Source organism: Xiphophorus hellerii, chromosome 7, assembly GCF_003331165.1.
Source record: "Xiphophorus hellerii strain 12219 chromosome 7, Xiphophorus_hellerii-4.1, whole genome shotgun sequence".
Taxonomy (NCBI): Eukaryota; Metazoa; Chordata; class Actinopteri; order Cyprinodontiformes; family Poeciliidae; genus Xiphophorus; species Xiphophorus hellerii.
The window spans coordinates 2,482,212-2,509,416 of record NC_045678.1 but is presented as its reverse complement, the minus strand read 5'-3'; the positions used below and the strand labels follow the sequence as shown (position 1 = coordinate 2,509,416).

Sequence of the window (27,205 nt, the reverse complement as noted above, 5' to 3'; positions counted from 1 at the left end):
GGAACCCTTCAATTTCAGCTTGGAAGCTAAAGCGAGGTTGGTCACGTGATCACACCGGCGTGACCTACTTATCAGTTAATGAGGAAAGGCCGGAGTTTTATTCACCAGTAGTCTTTTCCCCCAAAGGTGTGGTTGCGTTGGGGCCAGAAATGTTAGGTGTCAGGTTTTGAGATCCTTTTGAGAAAATAACCTAAATACCAGAAATAGTAATGAGACAGCATATGCATTTCATAAACAGCTTAATTCAAGTTCTGAATAAATAAAGGCATTTTTTTGTCCATAATTTTGCTTTTAATGCTTAATGCTGACCTTGTAGCTCATCCAGCAAGACTGCTTGTAAGCCACCATAAGGGAGATCTGCATTTTGTTGTGAACCTTTTAGTTTGGAGCAATTCAACACAAAGAGTTAAAACATATTAGAGCAGCCTTCATCCTCTCCCACGCTGCGCCCACCACATTCAGAAACAGAGCTTCTGCTCCAGTGTGGAACAGCGTGTTCATCTACTGCAGTACCTCTCTGTGCTCTGCTGAGGGGCCAGTTCTCTGCTGATGTGACTGATCATACAGATAACGCTGAATCCAACAAAAATAAAAGTTTGCCTCCTACACGTGCTTGTGTTCATCAGCAGCGAGGACAAGCCGGAGCTGCAGCTGATGACTGATTGTATCAAAGCAGGACTTTTGGTAGTTTGCTTTATTTGAACCTACAGGTGTGTGTTAACTAGAGTTGGGCAGTAATTACTTGTATTTACTCAGTTACATTTACTTCAGTAAGGTTTTGGGGGGAAATAGTGTGTATTTTTACTATGCTATACGTTTTAATTTGACTTAAGTATTACTATTCTTACTTGAGTCAAATTTCTGGATACTCCACCCTATGAGGGTAACTTAACTGAATGAAGAGCCAGCTTGTTCCCACCAAAAATTCACCAGACACTCACCTTCAGGTTTTGTTAAAGTTTCACATTGAAAGATATTGATTTGGGAAAATGTTTCTTTTGCCGGGCTCGGTCTGTCTGATGATTTAATTTCTGATGATTCAATTTTGAAATGATTCATGTTTCATAACATCAATCAAGAAGTATTTCACCAAATACTTTTTTCTCTTATTTCAGTTATTTCTTGGACGGCTGCTTTTTTACTTAAGTAAAACTATGTTGAAGTACTGATGCTCTAACCTGAGTACATTTATTTGGGTTCTCTACCCACCTCTGGTGTTAACACAATGCCGAAGAGCAAAAACACCAGCAATGACATTAGAAATGTCATTACTGCTGTCCGATCTCGGAGGGTTCTATTTGGCCAATCCCAAACTATCCATCATGTCAACCTGAGGAAGTATTCAGGGCAGGACTGGATGTCGTAGTGAGGCGACGGTGGGGGGAGATGCCAAGTAGAATGCCTCTTCTCTCCAGCATGACTTTCATTTTCAAAGTGACCTCTGAGGAGAGGTGAAGAGAGACTCCCAATTTAACGGTCGATCTATGTTCTCACCCTCACCTGGTCACAAAATTTAGTTTATGACTGAAAGAAGAAGTTTCTGGATGCAACTGACTGGAATGTGTTTCCTCCGCCGGATGTCTGGGCTGCACAGGAGGTTGGTCGCCTCCCTCTAGAGATGTTTTGTACAGCGGTTGGCAAGCAATTGCTGCAAAAGGTGTTTCTGCAGGCTGTTCAAAGCTGATAGGAACTTTTATCCAATTCTTTTTCTATTTACAGTTGGGTTTTTGTCTTAAGTAAAATTGTGAGACATTGTGACATCCTTTGTGTGTTTTCCCAGCTGAATTTAAAGTTCAGTCATTCTTCAGCCTGAGAAATGAGTGTTGCACTAAGACATGAGCAGGAATGAAAAATGTCCACTAGAGGGAAGCCTCGTTCAGCCCACAGCAAATCTGTGCCGAGAGGAAATTTTGAAATATAGAAATATCATGTGGGTGGTACGTGTGTTTTTGTGAGAACTCAGTGATGCCTCAGAGTTCAGGCCTCACGAGGGTCCTTCACATTGTGTGAAGAGAGAGCTGGAGAGAGTTCAGATGTTCTCTTCCCGTTAATGAGTGTGTGAGTCTCCTAGTGTTTCTGGAGGATATGTGTGAAACCACGTTATTGTGGAGCAGCCCCGTTTTGATGGTAAATCAGTGGTTCTCCTGGTCATGTGATTTAATCCGTGCTGTTAAACTTGTGGCTCTCTGCTGTGTCAGCATTTATTATGTGCTGGTTTACTTTCCTTTAATAATGTGCAGACCTAAACCTTCAACCAGGATGTGTTTTGCTCATCATAATGCACTGACAGGCCCGGACTTAGACACCAATTTAAGAAATTTCAAACCTTTTTGACTTGACAATATCTGCCCATTCTACAGGTAAAAGTTCTTTAAACTCAGGTTGTGGGAACATCTCTTGTCCACAGCCTTCTTCTGTCAGTTGGTTTTCTTTAAGATTTAGTTCTGGGGTCCAGCTACTTCATTCTAAACTTTAGTTTTCTTCTCTTAAATAATTAACATCATATTCATCTGAATTAAAGTAAGGACATGGTTCTACCATCACTATACTTTACTCTCTGTGTGTCTGGTGTTTTTTTGTTCTGTGATGTTTTTGTGTCAAACTTAACTTTTGGGATTATATACCAAAAGGTCAACTTTAGGTCCAACAAACTCTTGGGAGTTTTGGGAGATTTTAGCCAGGTCTGGATGTTTTCTTCAGAAGAAAAGGCTTCTCCCACTCTTTAGTCCAGACACTAGAAGAATATAGGAGATTGTTGTCACATGTAGAACACAGTTGGTATGTGTTGGAAATCCCTGCAGCTCCTTCCATGTTACTGTCAGTCTCTTGGCAGCCTCCCTAACATGTTTCAGCCATGGATGTTCCTCAGTGACTGTGACCATTGGGTGAGAAGGGGGGTACACCTTGGACAGTTTTACTAGTCAATGTCAGACACAGAGTAATAACAGGTATGTCACAAATGGGTAGATGAGAGCTTGATTTCATTAACTGTGAAGAACAATCTGGCAACTGGAAGAAAGAAGGTGGGATCTTAAAAAACCAGCAGATGACTGAGGCCTGACCTTCAGGTAAGGGTCATAGGGGTCAGGTCCGCCCACACAGGAGAGCTTTTACACAGATCCTGAGGAGCAAACACCGCCCAGGATCAGGTACTTTAAGCATCTTGGAGTTGTCCAGGTGGACCATCCAGCTTTTCGTACTTTGAAAACTGCCTCAGTTAAAATTGTAATTATAATGGACCACTTTTCTTGTTAAAATATTTGCTTTTTTGATGACAGAAACATATTGTACTAGCAGCAGAATTCAGCTTCTATGCACCAGAAATCTGGAACAAACTTCCTGAAACACCAAGTTCCTAAAAACTCACCTATGTAGATTTGGAACATTGATCAACTTATTTGATGTGTATTGATTGTTTTGATGATGACACAATGATGCAATGTCAGTTACACAATTGTTGACTGTATGCACTTTGAACTGCCATGTTGCTGAAACGTGCTATACAAATAAAAGCTGATTGATTATTACTGAGAGCAGCGTTACTGAGAACTTGTCCATAATCAGAATCCAATGTATTCCTGGTGTTACATTTATGCAGAAAGTAGCAAATGCCAATACTATATGATGATGCAATAAATAAGCAAAATGACACATGATGTCAATTACAAGAACCTCGGCCTTTTACTGGTCCGTCTAAACTGGATCTGAAGCCCTCAGTCATCAGTGTTCAGAGCAAATGGACAAACGCTCTAATAAAATATTTGTATTTGTTGTGAGTGCTGGCAGAAGCACTGTGCTCACACACAAACACACAATATGAGGGCAGGGCAGCTCCCCAGAGGGCACTAAAAGGCCTTTCATAATATTCCAAGGCACTCTGCTCTCTCAATCAATGGCCACTGCCTTCCAGGCGGCGTTACTGGAGCCCACAGCTCGGCTTTTCCTCTCTGTACTTTGATAAGGCACTGACTCATCAGCAGGCAGAGTGCTGCGGCCGTCAACACACTTTGATAGCCTATCAGATGCCATCATGCTCTTCACTTCATGACCAACTGAAGCAGCAGTGGCATTACAAGCCAGGCTCTGCAGCTGGAGGGCAGGAGTTCTGGGGAGACGGAGGGAAAACATCACAAGATGCCTGCTGAAGGGCCACAGGACTCGCCTCGGCCCTCAGCTGCTGTTCACATTACAACAAATACACACGCAAACACACTTCACAGTTTGTGAAGAAGAAATGACACTGGGTTTCTGCACTCAGATTTTGGCTAAATTAGAAATTTTCCCTCAATCCCAGTTAGCGATATTCCACTGGAAATCCCATTTTCAGTCATTTTTCTGACATTTTCCATCTCAGTCGATCTTGTCATGATTTGCAGTGAAGAGGTGGTGATGAAGACGCTGAGGAACCAGGTTGGAATGAAGAAAAATGATGATGTAATGTTAATCTAGAAGCACAAAGTCCAAAAATCCAGGCAGCACAGATGAGCGGAAGGCTAATGCTCACTTCTGGTAGCAACTAGTACAAATGACGGTAGACTAGACAAGGCAGCTTGACAAGACAAGGACCCAACAAGGAACACAGGTGGGATTAAATACACAGAGGGTAATCAGGGAAATGAGACACATCTGGGAACAATCAAGGGGTAGACAGGACAACAGATATGAAATTAACTGAAAACGACACAGAAACCTAAATTAACAACAGAGAAAAACCAAAATAATCACAAACCTTGCCTACACCGAGTGGCTGAAAAATATCACTGGTGACATGCAAGTCAACAACCTGCCTGTCCCTCTCTTGGTTCATTGGGTCTTTTGTCTGGAGTGTGTTGTGTCCTTGGTCACTTGAATCATGATGGGATTGCTTATATGAATTCTCTGAAATTATTTTCAAAACAGGATAAGATTTGCTTGAAAGCTGGGAACACAGCTCCCGCACCCCTTTGGTTCAGTGTTGGTTCTCCCCTTTTAGCTAAGATGGCTTCCATCACTCAAACCATCAGTTAGTTCTCTCTGTCCACAATCTAGACATCATTGTCATTGAAACGGCTTTAAAAACTGATGCTCAACTGGGAGAGTCCCAGGTAGGTGTCACAACATCTTCAGGGAAAAAAATGAGCAAAAATCTGGTTGCCTTTGATTTAAAGCTGTTGTATTAAACTACTCATCACCCTGAGTGCCATTGTTTTCTTCAGCAGGGATGGGGAAGCTGACCAGAATTGATGGGAGGCTGGATGGAGAGAAATACAAGAGAAAACCTCTGAGACCAGAGGTTCACCTTCCAGCAGGACATCAGTGTGCAGACAGGATGGATCAAAGCATATTCCAACGTCCTGCGTCCAGCGGTCATTGGGCGAGAGGCGGGTCACACCATGGACAGGTCATCACAGAGACGCTCAGGACAAACAAGCAACATGCACACCTACAACAAAAGGCAATTTAGACAGACTATCAAACCAGAACTTCCTTCCACCTCACGGTTCTGCTCTACCTTGTGTGGGTCTATCTCTTAAATCCAGTGGTTTCTGCATTCATCCAGAGCCAGAGTCCTACAACTTTTAGATGTGTCTCTTGTGCTACAGGCTTGAATTCAATGGCTAAACTGCCTCACCAGTATGCAGTCAACTATAAAGAGCTCTGCTAATGAGTTAATATTGGAGCCAGGTGTGCTGAAGCAGAGAGAACGTTGTAGGACCCCGGATCTTGAGGACTGAGACCACTGGCTTCAATCCAGAGGTGGGCGGTAACTAGATCATTAACTTGACTAGCCTTTTGGAAAATATGTACTTTTTTACTAAATATTATGAATAGCTAATGCTAGTAAAATTTCAGGATACTCTCTCCAATACAAGTTACTTAAATTAAGAAAGAATAAACATATTTTAACCAAAATGTCTGAGACTCAAAGCTACAGTTCAAAGCTAAACACTACATATTGTTGCTGGTACTACATTACCTTATTCCTACATATTTCCTGCTGTAAGCATTAATTGTAAAGTTTAATATTAAAAAAGTGTTTTTGAAAGTATTTTTTTTTCCTGAATGTTATTCAGGAAGAATAACATTCTTTGCAATCTAAAGAAAACATGCAAGTTTTCTTTAGACTGCAAAAACTTGCACGTAACTTTATATTTTGTCTGTTTTTGTATGTTTGCTATATGATCAGCTCCTCAGTACTTCACTGGTCTTTTTATCAAATATATATTTACGCTTACTCCACTAATTTCTTGGAAAACTATTTTTAATTTTTACTCAAGTAAAAATATGTTGAAGTAGTGCTAGTCTTACTTGAGTACAATTGTTAACAGCAATGTTATAACTTGGTTGTTTCTAGTAGCTCAAAATCAAGAGTTGCTTCCTTTGATGAAAGGAAGAAAGTTTAGTGAACCATCTCTGCCCTTTTCAAGTTAGTGTCTAACTTCTGCCTCTGAAGCTGCTGCTATCAGAACAGATTACTCTTTAACCTCCTTTGACACCCGCACTTGTCTTTTGATACTTCAATATTTATAGCTTATTCTGTGCTCTCACTCAACTCATTCATATTTCATTAGCTTCCAAACATGTTTGGCCCTTTTTGTTGGCTTTATTGTGCTTGTGGAGATAAAAACAAGGTATAAAAGTGCATCAAAGTAACTAAATATGATCTTTTTGCCCCTCTGAGAGTCCGACGCCGTGTGAGCCAGGCTTGAAACTGAACTTACCCTCTGCAGTCGGCTCACCAGACGTTGCTCTACCACAAAGAGTAATCATTTTCCCAGAAATGCATGAGCAGCGGTGAGGAGAGGCATGTGACCCAGAAATCAGGCAGGTCAGACCCGAGGAGTCAGTCAGCTGACTGCTGGCAGGGGGAAGAGGGTCAAAAGACGAAACAACAGCTCTGCAGGCAGTGAAGCATCAAGGAGCTTTTATTGTACCCAGTACAGATCATCAGAAACTCAGCAGTGTAAGAAACACATTGTGAGGGGGAGGGGGATGAAGGGAGAGCCTGTACAAACACAGATCCTTTGATGAGATCATCATCCACCTCTGGTGGATTTCTGGCCTTTTCAACTTTCTTAGTTTAAAGAAGCAGTTGTAACTTTTATAAATAATGTTTTTTATTTATTTATTTACATATTTGTTAAAACTATCACCATGTCGTGACAGTATAACATGAGACAGAAAATCTTTTTCCTATGGACTTGCTGTCATCTACAGAAACATACTGGTCTGTCAGAAACAGCCAATCAGAGCCAGGAGGAGGGTCTTAGCGCTGTCAATCACCCTCCCCCTTTGCTCTGCTACACTATCACTGGTTCACCACAACAGAGCCTGTCATGAATGCTAAGACTAGTTGGCATGGCAAGTGATGACAGCGGATAAATGGTAAGTTGTCTCTCCACCATTAGCAGATTGAGCAGCAAGTAGATGAGGATGATCAACAGCGCTCCTCCTGGCTCTGATTGGTTGATTTTGGTTGGGAGTGGTGCATTTCTTCTGACAGCAATAGTAGGTCAGGGAGGTGGAGGAGATCGGTCTTTTCACATCCGTCTCAAATTACACTGTCATGACATAGTAACAGTTTCAACAAATATGAAAAAACCCCAAAACAAAACATATTTTTGTAAGTTACACACTGTAGCTTTAACAGCTAAACAACATATTGTCATTCAGTCTCCAACCTGAAGCCCAACAGCAGTAGCAACATCATTACAGCCTGAACTGTACAGCTTACACATTTAAATCTGAACCAATGCAGCCTTATAACAAAAATATATACTTTATATAAGTTTGTCTTTGCCTGAATTCCGAAAAAAAGAGAATATAAACAAATTTCTTTGTCCAGATCCAGTAAGGAGATATGTCAATGGAGTGGTTCCAGCAAGCAGAAAGATGGAGGTGGCAGAGGGTTCCCGGAGGACGCCGGTGACCCCAGGTCCCGGGTTGTGTTTGCATGCAGCGCCCTGATGCCCCTGCCATACTGGTGCATCAGAGGAACGACCAACACGTCAAGCACCCAGAAAGATTAGGGGAAAAAAAGGAACCATCTTTATTGGACATGAGACGTTCTCACAGTGATGGAGTGAACCACACACACACCGGAGTTCAGCATATTAAAATCTCTTACATAGACGTAAAGAACATTTACAAAGTGGAGCGGTGAGGCCTGCTGAGGTCCAGACAGACGGGAAAACAGCCGGAGTGTTAAACGGTGTTCTTCTATCTACAGAGTGTTTGTCTTTGCGTAAATTCAAGCCCTTTCGCTGATCTTGGATTTCGAATGTGGAGACATGAAAACAGGGAACCCAGAAAGGCAACTCTAGACAGGACAGAGCTCGTGATTGGCTGCTTCCCAGGAATACAGATTGTCACAAAGTCAGATGGACACCCACTCCCGCGGTCTGTCAGTCCACTCCAAAACGGTGGCCTTTGACTTTTTCGCGGTTTGGTTTCCGTGGCAACGATAGCCCTGGCCTTGCAGTGCAGAGCTCTGGAGCTACGGAGTCCAGTTCTCCCTCCCCTCACTGCCGCAGGTTCCTCCGAGCTTCCGGAGGCCTCAGAGGGATTTTCCAGGGGCAGAGGTCATTCCCTCCAGGCAGCTCTGCAGGTTCCAGCTGTGGATTTTTCAGAGCTGGCATGAGGAGAAACATTGGGAGTGTCTGCGTGTACATGTGTGTTTTGCACCCGGACACGTGCGAGCCGGCTAGTAGCCGTAGCCGTCAGGGAAAGGCAGGGCGGCGCCGCACTGCTCCCCGGCCTCCAGCAGGTAAGGGGCGGCGTCGTCGTAGTGGGTGAGGGGCATGGTATCGTCCTCCAGCCCCTGCAGGCCATCCATGTCCGGCTTCAGGTTGGGCCGCTGGTTGTCGGGGAACGCCATGGAGAACAAAGCCTCGGGATCGCACACGAACTTGTAGACGTACCGCTCGCCTGCCACCTGAGGAGGATCACATGTTGGGTGTGAGCAGAAAGAGACCCCAACAGGATTCTAACAGGAAACTAGTGATGCACCCATCCACTTTTTTCACTTCCGATACAGATATCTGAGGCTTAGAATCAGCTGATCCGATGCGGAAAGACTGTGGATCCAGAATCGACTTAAAACTTTTCTTTTTTTAAACAGACACATAAATTAATTGAATTAGAAATTTACTTGATAACTCTGTACCAGTATGGCACACTTAAATACACCAATAGTTTCACAAGCTTGTTCAAACATGTAAAAGCGACACAGCTTTAATTTGTTCAGTCGGTGCAGCTAGGAGTAGAGCAGCCAACGTAGAATAAATAATAAAGAAACTGAAAAACCAACAGGTTGACTATCTTGGTCAAACATTTAGAAAAACTGCAAAAAGCATTCTTTCAAATGGTTCACAAAGTCAAATTAGGATTTCTGAATAATAATAATAATAATAATAAAGCATGACATCACTCAGAAAACAAAATGTAGAATTAGACTGAATAGATCCTCCTTTATGGATTGCTGCATTGATACAGATACCTGATCTAGATATTGTTTTCAATATTAGTACCGATCCAGATATTGATCGGTCAACACATCAAATTTGATATGTATAGCATATTTCAGTAACAAGGCCTTTCAAAGTGCTTTACATGATAAAAACACAAAGTCATACAACATAGAATTAACAACTGAAACAATACATTTAGTCAAAGTGCCAACATTAAATTCTTAATCCTTTATGTTTCAAAATCAAATTCAAACAGGTGGGTTTTTAGTCTAGATTTAAAAGCGCTACGTGTTTAAGCAGTTTTGCAATATTCTGGGAGTTTGTTCCAGATTTATGGTACATAGAAGCTTGAATGCTCAGTTGGATGAGTGCATCTCTACAGAAAACTCAAGGATGGGAAGACTGGAAAACTGGAGCAAAGAGAGAAGAAAAAGGAACGTGCCTTTACCTTCTGCATGATGCCCTTCTCATAGTAGTAGCGCAGCGAGCGGCTCAGCTTGTCGTAGTTCATGGCGGGTCTGTTTTTCTGAATGCCCCAGCGACGAGCCACCTGACACACACCATCGGGACACAAACACACACGCATGTAAGAATCGGGTGTTGGCAGGTAGAGGGGCAAACATGGCGGCAGGAAGCAGGCACCGACCTCCTCAGGCTCGATGAGTTTGAACTCCATGCCGCGACCAGTCCAGGCGATGAAGTGTCCGTTGGCCGGGTCGTCCAGCAGGGTGACGAGGAACTGCCAGAGCTGCAGGGAGCCGCGGCGCTGGTAGGGAGGGCCGTCGCGGTAAGCAGACGGCTCCTGCTTTATTTTCCCTGCAAACGGAGGAAAGAGCGAAGGAGAGGAGATGGAGAAGAGGAGGCAGAAGGAAGAAGAAAAGAGGCAAGTGTGAATCAGAAATGTTCTGCATCTCAGTTTGGTGAGACATTCCTACCAGATGGACAACAAAATGCACTGGCTGGTCATTATGCACAGAGCCGTTCATCACTAACCAACAAGTTACAACCACTTCCATCTGATGGTTTGGAGACTAACGCAAAGAAGAACATTATTCTGAGGTGGAGGGAAATTAAACATGGTTCTCATCATTTTCATTATACTAGTAATACTAATGTACAAATCAATAGTCTGTAATTCTGCTGTACACTAAACACTAAATCACATTATTAATATCATATATTTTTCAATTATTATTGTGATTTATAAGTTAAAAATAATACATTGACATGTTATTTGGAATGCTCGTTTATCTGATTGGCTGCCAGTCAAATTCATCAAGAAACTTTCTCCCTCAGGTAGTTTAGTTATTGGGAAATGGGGACACCAGAGGAACCGTCCATCAGCCCTGAGGAACTCCTGGCTGATTAAAATTGGAAGGTACGAGGCAGCAAAAGCACAAAAAAACATTCTAATAGTTGATGTTTCTTTACATATTTTGTAGCTTTCTCTGTGGTTTGCCAAAGGGGGTCCCTGGCCAGATGCTAGTGCTGTTAGAGGGGCCATTCTAACCCATAAATCTGCTTTGATCTAAACCATCATAGATCAAAGTCTGACGGTGCCACCAGCACAATGGTGTGGTGAAAATAATGTGTAGTGATGGTGTAGCTTTTTCTATGTATGCTAATGAGTTTGTCCTTGTCTGATCAGAGTGTCTTCCCCAAACGGCTTCTAGCAAACCCAGAACAGGACGTCTTTTATGACTTTGAGTATCAGTCTCATTCCTGAGCAGCTTGTTGAAGAACAGAGCAGATTTTTACCTTCTAGTCTTTCTGGAACCACACATGTATCGTCGAAGTACAGCTGTGGATCTCTGTCATAGGAGTAGCCTGAAATGAACCAAGAGGAAAGGCAGCATGAATCAGATGGAGTGTACATTCAGGCTAAAGAGGCTAGCTGCCTGCTAAGCAGTTTATACAACTGCTTCCCAGGAGCTGGGGCCAAAACCTGATGTGTGTGTTGCTGCTGACGGCGCTCTCTCAGCAGCTCCATGAGCCACCAGGTTCAAGGTCATAGAAGACATCAAGAAATAACACACACTTCTGACACACACAGACAACAACTGGGCTCTACTCACCGTCATGGGGATTCTGGTAGAAACTTCCTGCTCTCCCAAAGGACGACTGGCAGTTAGGCACTTCTGGAAGCAAAAAAGAGAGGAGAACAGGTTCAGAATCTGGGATTAAAGGCTCAGATGAAACGGGCTTCATTTGTGCAGGACCACCTGCAGATGGAGCACACAGCAGCTCTCACATGTCTTCTGACTGGTGAAGTTCAATAGGATTAGCTGCATCCTTTCTGTTTTAAGTTTCAATGACAATCAACAGCATTAGACCTCTCCCTCTTAAGGGTGCGTGCATGTTTTTGGCAGGAAGCTTCCCCTCGAGCCTTTAGGACCACCTCCTGTCCACTCATGATCAATTTGAAGTTTTCCTATTACTTCCTCGATCGCTGTGCTCATGCAGAGAGGAGAACTGGCTTCTAGCTGAGGAGCTTGACGTGCGCTCCCTCCATGCAGAGCTACGGCGCTGTAGTGACGTGGGTATTTAAAGGCCATAAGAGGATTTGTCATTACATCACAGCGCAGCACAGGCACTCAGCACAAAGCAAATCAGAACAAATCAGTCAGCGTGAGGGAAAAGTTTCTGAGCTTCAGCAAAGAGGAGGGAGGGATAAATGCATCAAGGCCAGAACAACAGCTGGGCTGGTGGGCGTCCGGGTCCAACACTCCCCCGCCAGTCATTCTGGCTGCATCCATGCCGACAGCCACAACAGCTTTAACTCTTTTCAACTTTCTAGTGTCTTTTCATGTTCATGTCTGTGTATGAGCTCAACATTTCACCTGCTTGAATGTCATCAGTCACTTGCCTGTAGGAGAGCAAGTGATTGTGGCCTCATCATTCACGTTCCATAGGAAATGAATGGAGAGGCAGCGGCGTCGACTCCTGTGTGTCGACAACTTTAAGCTCAAATTTATTTGCTTGTTTTTGCCACTGACTCACTTGTGTTGCCATGCGAAACTGGGTGCATGCTATGCAAAATAACTTCTAAGCTTGGCACCAAGGCTAAGGCTGTAGATAGCCACCTGCAGTATGACAATGAGGAGTATAGAGGTGCTGCCAAGAGCCACAAAGAGACCCCAGAAATGTCACAATTTTTGCTCTGCTTGACTGTAATGTAGCAGGATCACCAAACAATCCCTGTATTTATAGTTCTTTTGGTCTTCAAGGTGGCATTAAAAAGTTCTTATGAAGTCTTAAATTTGACTTGCTGAAACCTGGTTGGAAACGTATTTACTAGTTGCTCTGAGGCTCGTCCTGACCAGCACACCTGACTGTGGCGGGACAAACAGCACCTGCGTGTCCAGGCTGCTGCTGCATGTTAAAACTCACAGTCATGTGTTGATGCCAAGACCAAACATGGACAGGCACATTCCTCACCCAGTCCCCCCACTGCACAAAGACTGCAGTCAGAGCACTGCTGCTCACCAGAGTCGAAGCAGAAGTCACGAGGCTCCTGTTTAATGGCCATGGGGTGGAATGCGGCCTGACGGGGGGGCACCATGGCGGGCACGCCCTGCTCGCTGTACCGAGGGTCGATGAGCTCCTGTTTGAAGCCCTGGGGAGGCACCGCCACCAGAGGCTCTGACATCTGCCGGTGGTAGGGGGGGCGGCCGTCACGCGGCAGGCTGGTGCTGCTGGGGGGTGTGGCCAGGAACCGGGGACGGCTTTGGCTCTCAGATGGGGGGAAAGGTATGCATGGCTCTGACATCTGCCTCTGGAACCTAAACACAGAGGAGAGGACATCTGTGTTGAAGGACGGCTCACAAAGACATGGAATGAGACAGTGAGGACACAGCGAGGTAGAGAGTGGGGGGGCTCACCTGTGCTCAGGTGTGAAGCTGTTAGCATCCTGGCTGAGGGGTACACAGGGCACAGCGAAGGGGGGGCTGTGCCCCAAGACGGCCTGCTGGTTGGGGGGGTGCTGTAGTGCACGCTGTGCTGGGGTCTGATTGGCTGTGTGGCAATGAGGAGGCGGGGTCTGCGTTAGAGCCGTGCTGGTGGGGAGGCAGGGAGAGACCGGTGTGGAGGGTGGGGTCAATGGCTTGAATCCGGGGGTTGGCTTTCCGTCGCAGGCACTGTGGATGAAGAGGTGAAGGAATGAACTGATTGGATGACATTCAGGGCGCTCTGCAGATGGAGTCGGTCATACCTGTAGCTGTAAAGGCACTTCTCTCTGTAGGGCATGGGACTGCTGGCCTGGTGGCAGGGGGACAGGTCCTTGGTGGGGGTCAGCTCTCGTTTGATCTTGGTCGGTGGAGGCCCATGAAACATCACTGCACCGGAGACAATGGAGAGCATCAGATAAGCTCCAGCCATCAACAGATGCTATCTGCAGCACGTTGGGGACTGATGGCTAAATGGACGCATGGCCAGCGTCTGGATTCCCTGACTGACAGAGACACTTAGCGGGTCTTTATCATCTGCTCCAATCACAGCTGACGCTGCGCCGCAGCATGACAGGAGCTGCGCTCAACATGCAACGACCATCAGAGCTCCCATCTGATTCCCATTAGGGCTGGCCAATAGCAGCACTCATGAATCAGAGCAGCTGTAATCTAATGGCACTGAATGATTTGCTCCTCGTTGTGCTGTAACCATTAGACACCGGCTGCAGCGCTCCGAGGATCGGCTGCAGTTTCCGGGGCGCCACATAATAGCCACAGAGAAACTGGATCCTGGAGCAGCGCGGCTGCAGGAGCTGAATGAATTATCCAGCAGGCTGATGGACCTGAGTGGAGCCAAAGTGAGCATGTGAGCTCCTGTGTGTGTGCATCACGCCGAGGTGGAAGTAACCTGGAGATTAGGCATGGTGGACAAACAAACTTCACTCGAAAGGACATATCAGCCAAGAGACGGGGGGCTAGGTTTGGTATTGACAGATGGCAAACACTAATCCTGTGACAGGATGCATTATGGGATACAGTTTGTGAAGTTACACAATAAAGAATGAACAGCAATAGTTTGGTTTATTTAGCCTGTAATAGAGAAAAAAATGTAGGTGCTCATTTTTCAAAGTAACATACATGTTAATGTACTGTATGTTACTAATACATTTAGAAATGTCAAAGTTTCAAACTATATGTTTAATTCACAAACTAAATATTTAATTTCCAAACTAGACATGAAAATTTCCAAACTAAACATTTAGCTGTTAGTCTAAATATTTAAGAACAAACAAAAAACTCCACTCCAGATGACAATATTTAGCTTGCTAACTTAATATTTAGTTATCATGCTAAATATTTAGGTCTGAACTACAGATTTATTTCAGTTGAAACAACTAGATTAGTTAACAAACTAATGGCAACCGTAGGGGTCAGCTGACTGCATACAGTGTGAATCTACCTGTACAAACAGCCTGGAAGAGCAGCTGTACAGAAACACAAACAGGACTGTGAAGCTGGAGGTTAGTTAGTAACCAGAACAACCACACCCTGTCATCACCTCCCACGCCTCAGAGCGACAGAGGAGGGCCAGTGAAGCTCCACTGGTTCTGGTTCAAACGTGTCAACAAGCTGCTCAAAGCAGGTTTTAGAAGAGGGGAGGGGCAACTGGAGTCCGGGGGACGAGGAGGACTGCTCCAAAGCAGCTCCAAATACTGGAATCTAGCAGCAGCTGAGGGATCTGAGTGTGGAACTGTGTGAAATCAGATTAGGACCTTGGCTCATGTGATGCCCCATGCCACTCGGCTGATTAAACTCAAAATGGAGGAGGCGGAGGGAAGAAGGTGGGAGCCGAGGGCGAGGAAATCTAAACATCCAGAGCTGGAAGCCGAGCATGCAGACGGGACAGACCCAGGTACTTACAGCTCTCCGACTGGAAATCTGGGACAAACTGCTCATCGTCGGGCACCTGGGCTGTGGAGATACAGGAAGACGGCACAAATGTCAATAAACCACACACACACACCGGAGTGGAGACACACTCGTGACTAATTTGTGTAAAAGAGTGAAGCAAGAAAGAGACAAAGAAGGTCTGAGTCAGCCATTTATCCTTTCAAGGACTTTGCTCTTCTTGTTCTGCTTGCCAGCTCGAGAAATAAAAATGTTGGGCATGTTGTGGTTTGGAACATTAAAGTTTAATGTTTCAAACCACTGCCTGAACTTTTTAAACCACAGCCCTGAGGAGTGAGCCTACCTTCTGCGATCCAGATCTCCTGCAGCTGACTGAGATCTTGAAAGAGTTCTGAAAGTCAAAGGGAGAAAGACATTAACTGCAAGTCATCCGATGTAAAAACAAAAAGACAAAAAATGGTACCAGAGCTCTCACCTTCAGTGTCCTGGGCGAGTTCTGTGTCCACAAACTTCCTCTTCCTGTCGTTCAGTGGCCGAGTGTTGGGCAAGTCATCCGCTGCAGAATTCTGAGAGAGATGAACAGAAACCATGACCACCAGCAGCAGCAGACACCACCTCCATCAGCCAATGGGGCCGATGTGAGAGGCTGGCAGAGAGGCGAGTCCACTTACACTGGGTGGGACCATGAATGGGACCTGCTGGTCGTAGAATCTGTCCATGCTATCTGTGGGATGGCAGTTCCAATGTGGGAGGGAGGCAGAGGCAGCCACGTGTGGATTCGCTGAAGCTGAAAAAAAAAACAACAAACAAACAATGAAAGGTGAAACAAATCTCCGGGTACCAAAACTCCTCTGCGCTCTGGTTGACCTTGACGGACGACCTCAGCCCACGCAGAATGACGCCTCATTACTGTTGTGATGCTACAACAAACCCACCCTCTTCCTTCAGCTCTGTGTTTAACCAGCAAACAGAGGAACACAAGCAAGGCGCTTATATAAGCAGCAGCTCCTTTACACTGTAATCAGCTTCCAGGATCTTTAGTGAAAACCCTTGGAGATGCTTCCAGCTCAGCAGAATGTGGGCCGGGCTCTACATCACAAAGCTCCAGACCAAAAAAAGTCAGGGAAAAGTCAGGTCAGGGGGCTGATTAACTCCTGGAAAAGGCTTGAGGAAGTCATGGGGTGACGATGCCAGTGTTACACCTGGCAGGACCAGGTGTAAACACACAGCACTGCAAGCTTCGCCAGGTTGTAGCGCTGGCCCATCCTCACCCAGCACAACGATGTGACTCACTCCTCTATCTCCTGGTAATGGATGATGAATAAAGGATGGCCGCTGGGCAACAATTACAGCCGCCAAGCAGAACGCTAGGGCCCCGCACTACGCACAGAACAGAACTTCAGTAGTAGCTGAATATTGTTTTACTAGTTTGACTCCTGGGTCATGTGGGAAAAAAAGAGAGCGTCAATTAGGAAATCAAAATCTGAAGCATGGCTGGACCAGAAGATGTTCTGTAGACATCTAACAGAATTATTGTTACTGTATTTTAGAAGTGAATTATACAAAAAAAAAAAAAAACCAGTATTATAATGAATGTGTTCATCTGATTCAGGATATGATTAAAGGGCAATTTCACAGTTTTAAGGAATTTAGTCCAGTTTTGATTGGGGCTATTCAGAAACTAAAATACTTCCACTCTACTCAGACCAGGAATGATTGATTTTACCAAGCCTGCCGCATTTGATCAATTAATCAATTAACTGCATGACGAATTAAAATGAGCTCAAAACTGATTGCTAGTTTTTCAAGGGCAGTTTTGTTTACGACATTATAATCCATTTTATTTCCAGTTTCTGTTTTGTGTTTTGTTTTGTTTTTTATTAATTGTTTTTGGTTGTTGAGTTTTAATTTGGATATTTAAAATGACTTCCAGTTCCAGTGTGGAATGTTCTTTGCAAAATTAAACTTTATTAGTCTTTGATGGGGAAAACTTGCATTGTCATACTATTAACAAAATATTACTTGAAAACGGTCTAAAAAAACCAAAACAAAACAATATAAATGAATTATTGCGAAAACTATTGGGTCAATTTATCATTCAGCAAAGTTAGTTATTGTGACAGGCATGATTATAGAATCTCTTTTTAATAAAGTTTCTAATCTATAAAACCTAAAAAAGTCAAAATTTCAAGACTTTTTGGCATTTAGTCCACCTTAGATGGACTCCTGCTAGAAAAAAGACAGATGTCAGATGAGTCTGTAAACACACTGACCAACAGTTTATGCTATGCTGTAAATTATTCAGTTTAATATATTGCAGATATATTAAACAAATAGTTTCCGTTAACTCCTTAAGTTTTTGCTGGATTTGTAACTCTATGTTTGGTCTTTGAGGTGTTACCCTTCTGAGAAGAAATCATTTTTGTCATGTAATTATGTAATAGCACAATTGCTAAATTTCATACATAATCCTGACATAACACTTTACAGTCTGCTACAAAATCTCTCAGTCAATGCATAAAAATACTTCACCTATGCAGTATTCTGGGTCAAATACAAGGTGAGTGTTTGGAACAAAAGTTTCGCAGATTTGTCAGGCTAATTTACCAAATATAGATAAGTCTTGGAATTGTTGATTGATTGGTATTTATTGAAAAGGTATCTTTGTTGATGAGCTGGGACGTCCTTTGCCATTACACTAATCTTTAGCTGCTTCCAGACATTCTCAGTTAGATTCAACTCCGTGGTGAGCTACTCAAAGGGTTATTATTACGTTATCAAGAAGCATGTTGGTTAGATTAAAGCATTACTCATCTCTGTTTGGGATATGGATTACACTGGGCTTATCTGAGGAATCCTTCCACGGCTCGACTAAACACAAACAGGACCCCATGTAAGGTGGTCTAAAGACGGGTTTATATGAGTAAGCTTTTCACAAATCATAAACTGTATTCTGCGGTGAATCTAGTATGACCATTCTAAGTACTAGATTACTACTCTTGATTACTACGATCAAGAGTAGTAATCGAAAACAATGAAATATAGTCCTTTATTCAAATAAATCGCACACTAACCTCAGCAGCACAATTAGTCATTAGCATCCGCTTTAAACCGAACCTGAGGAAGATCAAAAGTGCGCCACAGTCTCCAAAAGCAGTCGCAGCTTCGCTCGACAGAACAGAACTAATATTCAGCTAAAAAAAAAAAAAAAAAAACAACACACACACAACAAAAAGTCACCTCTTCTGTAAAACTTCTATGTGTAAGCCGACGGTGGCGGTCCGAAGTTCACTCTGCTCACAACCCAACACACACACACGCACACACGCCCCCACACCCCCCACACACAACCACCTTCTGTCCTCCGCCCTTCCCCCCACCCAACCCTGTCTTGTTTTCTTCAATGAAGTGAAACTCTATCCGTGTGGAATCACTGAGAGAGGGGGAGGGGGGAGGGGGGGGGGGTCATTGCTCCATCCATTCATAAAAAAAAATAAATAAAAAAATCACAACCAGCCGCCCAACCGCACAGATAAACCAAAGCCAACACAAGAACAGAAACATTGGTAAAATATAAAATATAAGACCAAAGTTAAAACACAGCACGTTGCGATAAACAGTACTTTTATAAGTCGATAACAAAGTACATCTAAATCAAATCAAAGCGTTGCGTCTGTCCGCTGTCTAAAAACTACGTAGCTAAAAAAAAAGGTTCATAAACACGTTTCTCGCAAATTAAACAGTGCAGCCTACCTTTGCCTGTATGTTAAACGTCCTGTATGTCGAAAAAATGCAATAGAAATATCCAAATAAAAGTACAACGTGTCGAGAGCCGCGAACCCGTCTACGCACTTGCTTTACTGAAGCTTCTCCTCCTGCTCACAAAACTTGACTGAGCCTTTTCTGTAATGGCCCGGTGCTTTTCCCCTGCGCTCGAGAGGCATGCAAAGGTACACGCTGATTGGTGGGTCAAGTCTGCCCGTCAAACACGCAGCCAATAGCGTCTCCCATGTTTATGACTTATTCATGAGATGTAGTTTGACCAATCACGAGACAGCAGTGTCCTATTTTTATGAATGGCTGGATTTCATTCACATTTTTTTTTTTCAATCATCGCTGCCAGACGTGTTTGTTAAAGGGCCAGCAGCAGTGGAAACGTACTGGGAGTTGAATCTACAAAACAACACGAGCGTCATCCTGGGTTTCTGTCCTATCAAACGGCAAATTGGATCATAATTGTACTAACTCGGCATTGCTGCTGTATTGAGTATGCAAATTTATATTTAACTACTTAGTAGTTTACTCTTTCAGAAATAACATGTACACAAAGGCTATAAATTACATGAATTAAAATCTGAAAAACTATCTGAGCAATTTGTGTTATTCAGTTTTCAAAGTTTATAGAGTTGATGGTATGTTTTTCCTATAAACATTATTTTTACCTAGTACTGCTGGTTTAATTAAGAAGCCTTTTTGCATTGTAAGCACAGTTGCTTGGGGAACCCTAAAACAGCGCTTTAGGTATTGATTTGGGCTATAAATGTGCTGATCAGGTCACTAACTCTTGTAGAAGTGTCCAGTCAGATCCATATGTATATTTTATAATGTTATGAACTTGCTATTAATCCTCTATGACATGACTTTTTATTTTTTTGGGGGAAAAAATATTTTCCTGCTTGGCGGTCCCTAATTACATATCAATCATAAAACATAAAACCTCCCGGAACCAGATTTGGGTTTGTTGCCTCAGGGCAACATTTTGCTACAAGGGGTCTAAAACAGCAAGGTTTTCTACAGTGATTATGAGAAATGAAATACAAATCAAGCAAAAACTATATTCATAAAAAAACATTTTTTGACAAAAAATAATCAGACATGGTTCCAACTCACCAAATATAAAATAAACAACAAACATTCATTAATGAATGGTACATTTGAGCAAATTACTAAAACGAGCATTTGTATGTTTGTATGTGTGTGCTTTTGGCGGAGTTAGAATCACTAAGGATGTTGCCATCAGTTTTTTCCCTATTATATGTAAAACATCAGGAAGGAATTGCTTGCCGATGTGAAAAAGAGTGCATACCACATTTCTGGTACTTGATTATTGACATACCTGTGAATCACCATCTGTTTATCTGATTATCTATGGGTTGTAGCGACCAGATTCACATCAGTGACTGGAGTTAGGGCTGCAGGCTCTTTTTTTTTTTTTAAAGAGTTTGTAGTTCTGATTCTTTGGTAGAATTTGAGCCAAGCAAAGAACAACATTTCCACCAGCTCCCATATCTGGTAGATCTGGTGGTTGCACGGCTCACCCTGTGTAGGTTTTCAAGTTGTACGGAACACTATCTGCACCAGCCATATGAATGACCCTGCAGCCCCATATTTTTGGATTTGGCAAGTATTGCTTCAGTTTTTGCCTGTCTTGGAATAGGAACATTTGTTAATTGATGAGCAGCTTATCACCCTTTGGGACGGAAGTTAGTTTTGAGGATAAACAAACAATGAAATAATGGTTGTACAGGTTTTCATTGGGAATAACCCCAATTTATGAACCATGCATCTTTTGTCCATGAAATGATCTTGCATCCATCTCCTGTTGCTGTTAGTCAATAATAAAGTTAAAAAATTGGCTGTGATAATTATTTTGTAATCAACTGCATATCAACGTATTAGAATAATATTGTCTGAACCAAAGGGCCCCAACTGCGCAATGTTGCCCTGAGGCAACAAACAAAAAAACACAGTTTTATCATATAAATTATAAATAAAATTGTTTTGAAATGATCTACAATGTTTCTTTACATACTCACAGACATAAAAATATTTTTAGTTAGAGTTACCCAAAATTTACACATGAAGAAAAGTGATGTATAACTTAGAAGTAGGAGGCAAGGTGTAGCATGCAACTCTGCTTCATAAAAAGGTCTGCCCCTCTACCAAGTAAAAGGTCACATGAACCTCAATACCTCTTTTATTTGGACAAAAATATGTCTGGCGGTACTTTAAATCATGCCCCCCCAAAAATAAAATAAAGGAGCAATGTGAGGTGCAGATATGTGGTTTGTTGCCTGAGGACAACACCATGCCTTAGAGGGTTAAAGGGAAAACCTAAATACCAGACTCATATTTTCAGGTGACAGGTGGTGGAATCCAAAGGTTGGAGGTTCATGGACGAGTGACCATCCTGATCATATTAGGAAACCCTCATGTAAACTCTATCTGACTGCCAACGTCACAGTTGGCTCCAACAGCTGGTATGAAATCTATAATCCCTGGCAAATCCCTGCAGCTATGATGTAGCGATTACGAGAGTGCTGCTGAGGCAGTAATAGTAGAAGGAGACAATCACATATGTAGCTGTCACATAGAATCTCAGCGGTCAACCATAGGTCTTGGGCCGATGGCAAGCAGGTTGTCTTTCAGCATCAGCTGAAACAAGGAGAGGGGGCAGAAATATCCACTGACATTCTCGACTGAGCGTAAATAGCAGAGGACATCTCAGTCAGTGAGACTATCTGAAAAGCAACAGCCTGCAGGTCCGCTGGCGTTTGGTGCTGCGGATGTGGTGGGTGGCCATATGGAGGCACATTGTGCTGCTGTTCTTAATGCTTTCCTTAAATAAATAGGCCACGTGTGACAGCTGACTTGCTGTTTGTTTAGATACCGCTCTCTGTTTCTCTCTGGGTGGTTTGGACAGTGAAAGTGGGTGTTGTGAAGACGAGGCAGGCTTTTAAGCCCAGGAATCTTGTTCCTTCCAAGACCGCTACTGTGGGTTAGTGTGACACTGACTTAACGGCCAGGTCAGTGAAGAGCGTTATCTTGGAGCCATGTAGGCTAATCCCGGTTGTTGCAGAGCAAGGTTAGAACACGGCAGAAACACCAACCGCGTCCTAAACCTTAGTGCAGCCTTCATCTGTGCACGTCTCCAACAATTTCACATATTCAAAAAATAAATAAACAGTTTGAAAAGCAAACCCAGCAGATGGAGCAATTACAGGGTAAATAGTTGCAGAGATTTAAACAACATTACATAATGTTGAACAACAGTAGGGTTTGGATTGTATCCGTCCCACTTTGCTTTCCTGGATCCCTTTAAGCTGGATTAACCCCTTCTCATTTTAAATGTGAACTAAGCTCCAGTTCAGAGTGGTTTCTGAAAAGATTATGCAAGGTACAAACTTTATTTAAGACCAGTGCAGACCCACAGAATGTTCCACTGTGTGCTGCTAAAACTAAATCATTTGGCTGTATTAATTGGACAATAAAATCCCAAAATCCTCCCAGTCAATGTGAACGGCTTAGCTGTCCCTGCTGAAAAGAAACCTTCCCACAGCATGACGTTCCCACCACCATGCTTCACTGTGGGGACAGTATGTCCATGTTGAAGTTTAGGGCTTATTTCATCAGAGTATCTTCTCCTGCATGACTTGTGGAAAACCGGTCTTTCATAAAGATCATACAAACAGATCCAAAGATATATACAGATCACTGTCTGCTAACTATATTTTTCCCAGCCGAAGGGATAAACCTTGATCCTGGTTTTATTAAGAACGCTGCAGAAGGAAACTTAGAATTACAGGTTCCCCAAGACTGCCAACTATAAACTGATGCTCGTTACAAAAGTTGAGAAACGGAGATTCACTGAGTCTGGCCACAACAGCCAATCAGCACTGATGCCATGGAAACCAGATCGAAGAGGATATCCCACGTTCCAAGCTAACCTCTGCTAGCCACGCACAGCTGCTGTTAACCGCTGCATTGCTTTTGGCTGAGGACGACCATGTGTCACAGCCAACAATACACTGCAAGCTGTTAGCCCAGCATCTAACTGTTCTCTATTATTTTTCTGATGATCAGGTGATTCCCCGACTAAGTACTTTATTAGTTTTAATAGCTGCCCTAAGCAATCATTTATAGTTACTCACAATCAAACCATTGTTGCACAACACTGCACAGAATTCATACTTGTACATTTGCGTTCCTTATCTCATCTTAACGTTATTACAGCGTCAGTGCAGTGTATAGTGATGAGAATTTTGCCGCTGAGTGCCTCAGCAAGCCTGTCCCAGCTTGCAAGCATCTGTAAACATGCACATTTCAGAAAGAGTTCAAATAGAAAAGCAGGGCCTCTGGGGCAGGACGCTCTCTCTGAGGGACAAGATGCTACTCGTATCCTATTAATAGCGCTTTGGGAGATAATTCCTGCCTTGTCATCCCAGCAGCCAAACCCAAGAAGCCTTGCCAAAGGCTGCTGGATAATAATGCTTTCTTTCACCTCTTTTTGCTCTCTCTGTTTCCAACACCTAATTCAGTGTCTGCTACAGCCAGTTCTGCAGATTACTGCTATTCTTCAGATCAGGGCCAAAGCCCACAATGATAAAAACCAGGAGCTAATAAAACAAAGTTTTCTGTTGTTCCTTATTTGAATTGAGATGTTGGGTTTTAAGTCAGTGACATAGCTTGGAATATCAGGCTCATGGTTTTAATTGAACTTTAGACGCTCAGTGTTAATACACAGATTACACAAAAACACACTTGGAATCTAGTTCTACACCTGTGGAAAGAGAGAAAAACAGAAACGAGAAACCACAGCGACAAACAACCATGGCATACACAACATCACTGAAACGCACATGGTGCTAATTAATACAAGATGTATTTAGAGGCAGAATGTATCTGTTTATACCTGAATTCATACCTGAGTAAACACTTGTGTGTGTACTGGCATGATCGTGCTTGTGTATATAAGGTTTCTCCATAGGAGTGCTCAGTAGTGGGTGTGATGCCCTGATGATAGAAGGCAGACATGGAGGAGGTCAGAGCCCCACACATAGAGAGGTCCTCCAGAGAACCTCCTCCTCCTGACCTCCAACCCCAGATGGTGAACAGAGAAGGTGGGTGTGGAAAGACCAGGCAACGCTCCACCGGGTCAAATGTGGTGCTGATGCCTGTTGTTATAGAACGCATTTAAAACGGGGCAAGGGCAATGGCCGATTCCAGAACCCTCAATACCTTCAATAGCTGCGTGTCCATTACAAATGTGTGCAGATCTTTCTCTATATTCTGTTGTAGAAAAACACAATTTTGCATTGGTGGAGTTTTCATTAAAAAAAGAAAATTAAAATCACATGTGATATTAATTTTATTCATGAGATAAGTCATTAAAAATCATGGCAGCAACAGATGTAAACAATTACATGAGATATATTCATAATTTAGCCATGGTGCTGGTGCTCATTATCTGTCAAGAGACGTTGGTGTGTGTCAGGCGTTGGAGCAACACACTCTTCAATGAAGAGATTTTGTCAGCATATGTTCTTAAACAGAATCAGGATTTGCTTAAGCACAAAAAGCAGCCTCGTTATGCTTTACCATGTTATGATCAACATTTCGATTTTTAAGGATGCAGAATGATCAAAAGGTTACTTTGAGTTTAGTTTGATTATTTTTCTTCCAGCTTGTGTTTCATTCATTTCTGTTTGTTTGAGCTCTAGTGTTGCTTTTCCCTCAGTTCCTCTGTATCTTGTCCTTCTCGGTTTCAGTCACATAAGGTCAGACTCTCCTGTTATTCTCTTGCTGGTTTCCTTTGTCTCTCTATTCCCTTAAATATTCCTTTTCTCCATCCTTCCTGTGGGCCACGCCTCTGCATGTTGGCTCTCAGCAACACTCATTGTGACAACAAGAGGATCAAAAGTGACTGCAGTTACAAAAAGCAATTAACGTCTGACCGGTCAGGGATGGCAGGTTGCAAATGCAAAGCAATAACATCAACATTGTTAATTGGACAATATATGGTAGATTCATAAAAACTAGTTCAAGCATTTTATTCTGACAGAACTGAGCTTAGTTCTTGTTAAAGGTGACCTTACACAGCTGTGTTGGTAGAAGTGTGATAGTCTAGTCAAAGTCTAGGGTTAAGCATGACTTAAACAGACTGGTAAAGCTTAAAGCAGCAATTTGACTAACTTTTACAAATGTTTTCTTTTTTATGTATATTTGCTGAAATTGTCACTAAGTTCTGACAGCTTAATATGAGACAGCGCCAACTGGAGGTTGATTGACAGCGCTAAGACCTGCCTCCTGCCTCTGATTGGTTGTTTCTGGTTAGCACTGGGAGAAGGCAGAGGAACCAATTTTTTTCACAGATTGTTTCTCTTACTGTACTGTCATGGCATAGTGACAGATTCAACAAATGCATAAAAAAATCTATTTTTATAACAGTTGCATAATTCAGCTTTAACACAGTGATGTAGTCGTAATGTTTCAAAAGTTTATAAAATTGTGTTTGAACGAACAGCTATTGTTGCTTCTAGCCAATGTGCTGAAATCTGTTTTGTTCTGGCATAAAGTGAACACACTCGTCTACGATTGCTTCTCAAGAACTCTTACCAAAATAAATTGGAGTTCAAATGTAGCTTAAGTGGAACCAACCAAAAGATGGCTATCAACTTGCAATTGGATTCTGTTTGTTTAGTTCAGGTGATTAAGGGAAGAAAAAGGAACAAAAACATTACGTTAGCTTCTTCTGTTCATCGTCAGATTTTGAAGTGCATTGAGATGCCAGCAGTCAACATTCAGTGAGGGTGACACTTTGCAGAGGCAGATCCAGACTGCAGAGGCTGGACATATTGATTCTCCAGGCCCTCTCGGTTTGATCAGTTTCTGGATAACTGGGGGGCAGAGCTGCCCTTGACTCCCTCCGATGTTCTGGCCCTAAAGGCACGACACGCAGCAAAAACACATTGTTTCTGAAGCAGATCAGAAAAAGTCATCAGGACAAATGCTTTTGTTTACAGCAGTCTCCCCTGAATCTGCAGGGTGGCTTTCTAATTAAAATGAAGCGTCTGGTTCTGGTTCCATTGTTTTGATGATTTCACTCATATGAGCAGCAGCAGCTCTCAGTTGATCCTGGTGTCACTCTAATGATTCCCTGTGGATCACAGCGCTCTGAACTAGGAGCACTCTCTGAATCTATACTGAAACGACAGCAGTGAGTGCTGTTCATGAGTGAGAGCGGTCTAGTAGTTAATGTGTGCAGCTTTAACCCACTTAAGGTTAAAGCTGCACACATTTACAGAACTGTACTGTTACCTCTATGCCCATATTTCTTCATTTTACAATATGCAAATTGATCAGATAAAAGAAATACTGTGGAGGGTTTATTCTTATTTTAGTAAGTTATAACTTTCATCCCTCAAATTGGACTGTGGCTGATTAGCTATTTCTGTTTATCTCAGAAGTTGGAGAATAAAAAAAACTGAATGAAACTCACTTCAGCTGTTCTCTTCGCAATTTGGAAAGGCTTATAAATTTGGGAACAGTTTTTGTGTTGCTGTTACAAATGTGCACAAAACTTTAACAATACTCCCCTAATGTCAAAAAAACATAATTTCGCAATTGCGTTGTTTCCATTAAATAAGAAACATATTAAAATCATGTGTGTTCACGCGGTAAGTAATTAACACTGTGAGTACCAGAGAAGGGTCCTATGTTAACATTTCTACCTTTGGAGCCCAGAGACAGGTCGACTGACCTGAAGGATTTTAGCTATATTTGGTTATTTTAGCTATAACCAGTTTTGCATGATTTTCCACTCCTCCTTTCTGGCCTGACGGTCAATGGCCACGTTTACAATTGAAAAAGGGATGCTAATTTGAGCCATCAGAATCGTCAGTTTGGACTCAGGTCTTTTGACCCTCTTTCGGGACTTCAGGGGAGAGGTCGAAACCCTGGTACTCCCAGTAAAAACACATGCCACACCATCATCCACTGCTACCTCCTGTCGTCTTTGTCTTTTCTGACACTAACAACATCAGGTTGTTGGTCATGTGACTCATATGATGCGTAAAAAGTATTTTTATTGCAATTTTGCAAGATATACTAAGTTTTGTACAG

At 42.9% G+C, this 27,205-nt stretch overlaps 1 protein-coding gene across 4 annotated transcripts; it reads right to left on the bottom strand.

Annotated features, from left to right (window-relative positions):
• Window positions 1–6,878: 6,878 nt before the first annotated feature.
• etv5a (ETS variant transcription factor 5a) lies at window positions 6,879–19,210 on the bottom strand. 4 transcript variants are annotated; one of them, XM_032566651.1, is made up of 13 exons: window positions 19,058–19,210; window positions 15,976–16,091; window positions 15,780–15,870; window positions 15,648–15,695; window positions 15,317–15,367; window positions 13,660–13,783; window positions 13,331–13,585; window positions 12,936–13,231; window positions 11,525–11,587; window positions 11,208–11,276; window positions 10,096–10,265; window positions 9,892–9,999; window positions 6,879–8,914 (listed from the first exon to the last, which is right to left on the bottom strand). In XM_032566651.1, exons 2-13 carry the CDS (start codon window positions 16,021–16,023, stop codon window positions 8,684–8,686), a joined length of 1,554 nt encoding a protein of 517 aa, XP_032422542.1. In that variant the 5' UTR covers window positions 16,024–16,091; window positions 19,058–19,210; the 3' UTR covers window positions 6,879–8,683. The 4 variants fall into 4 exon arrangements, with proteins under 4 accessions (XP_032422542.1, XP_032422545.1, XP_032422543.1 ...); XM_032566654.1 differs by having other exon boundaries at window positions 9,898–9,999; window positions 19,058–19,209; XM_032566652.1 differs by lacking the exon at window positions 19,058–19,210 and adding an exon at window positions 18,545–18,566.
• Window positions 19,211–27,205: the final 7,995 nt, after the last annotated feature.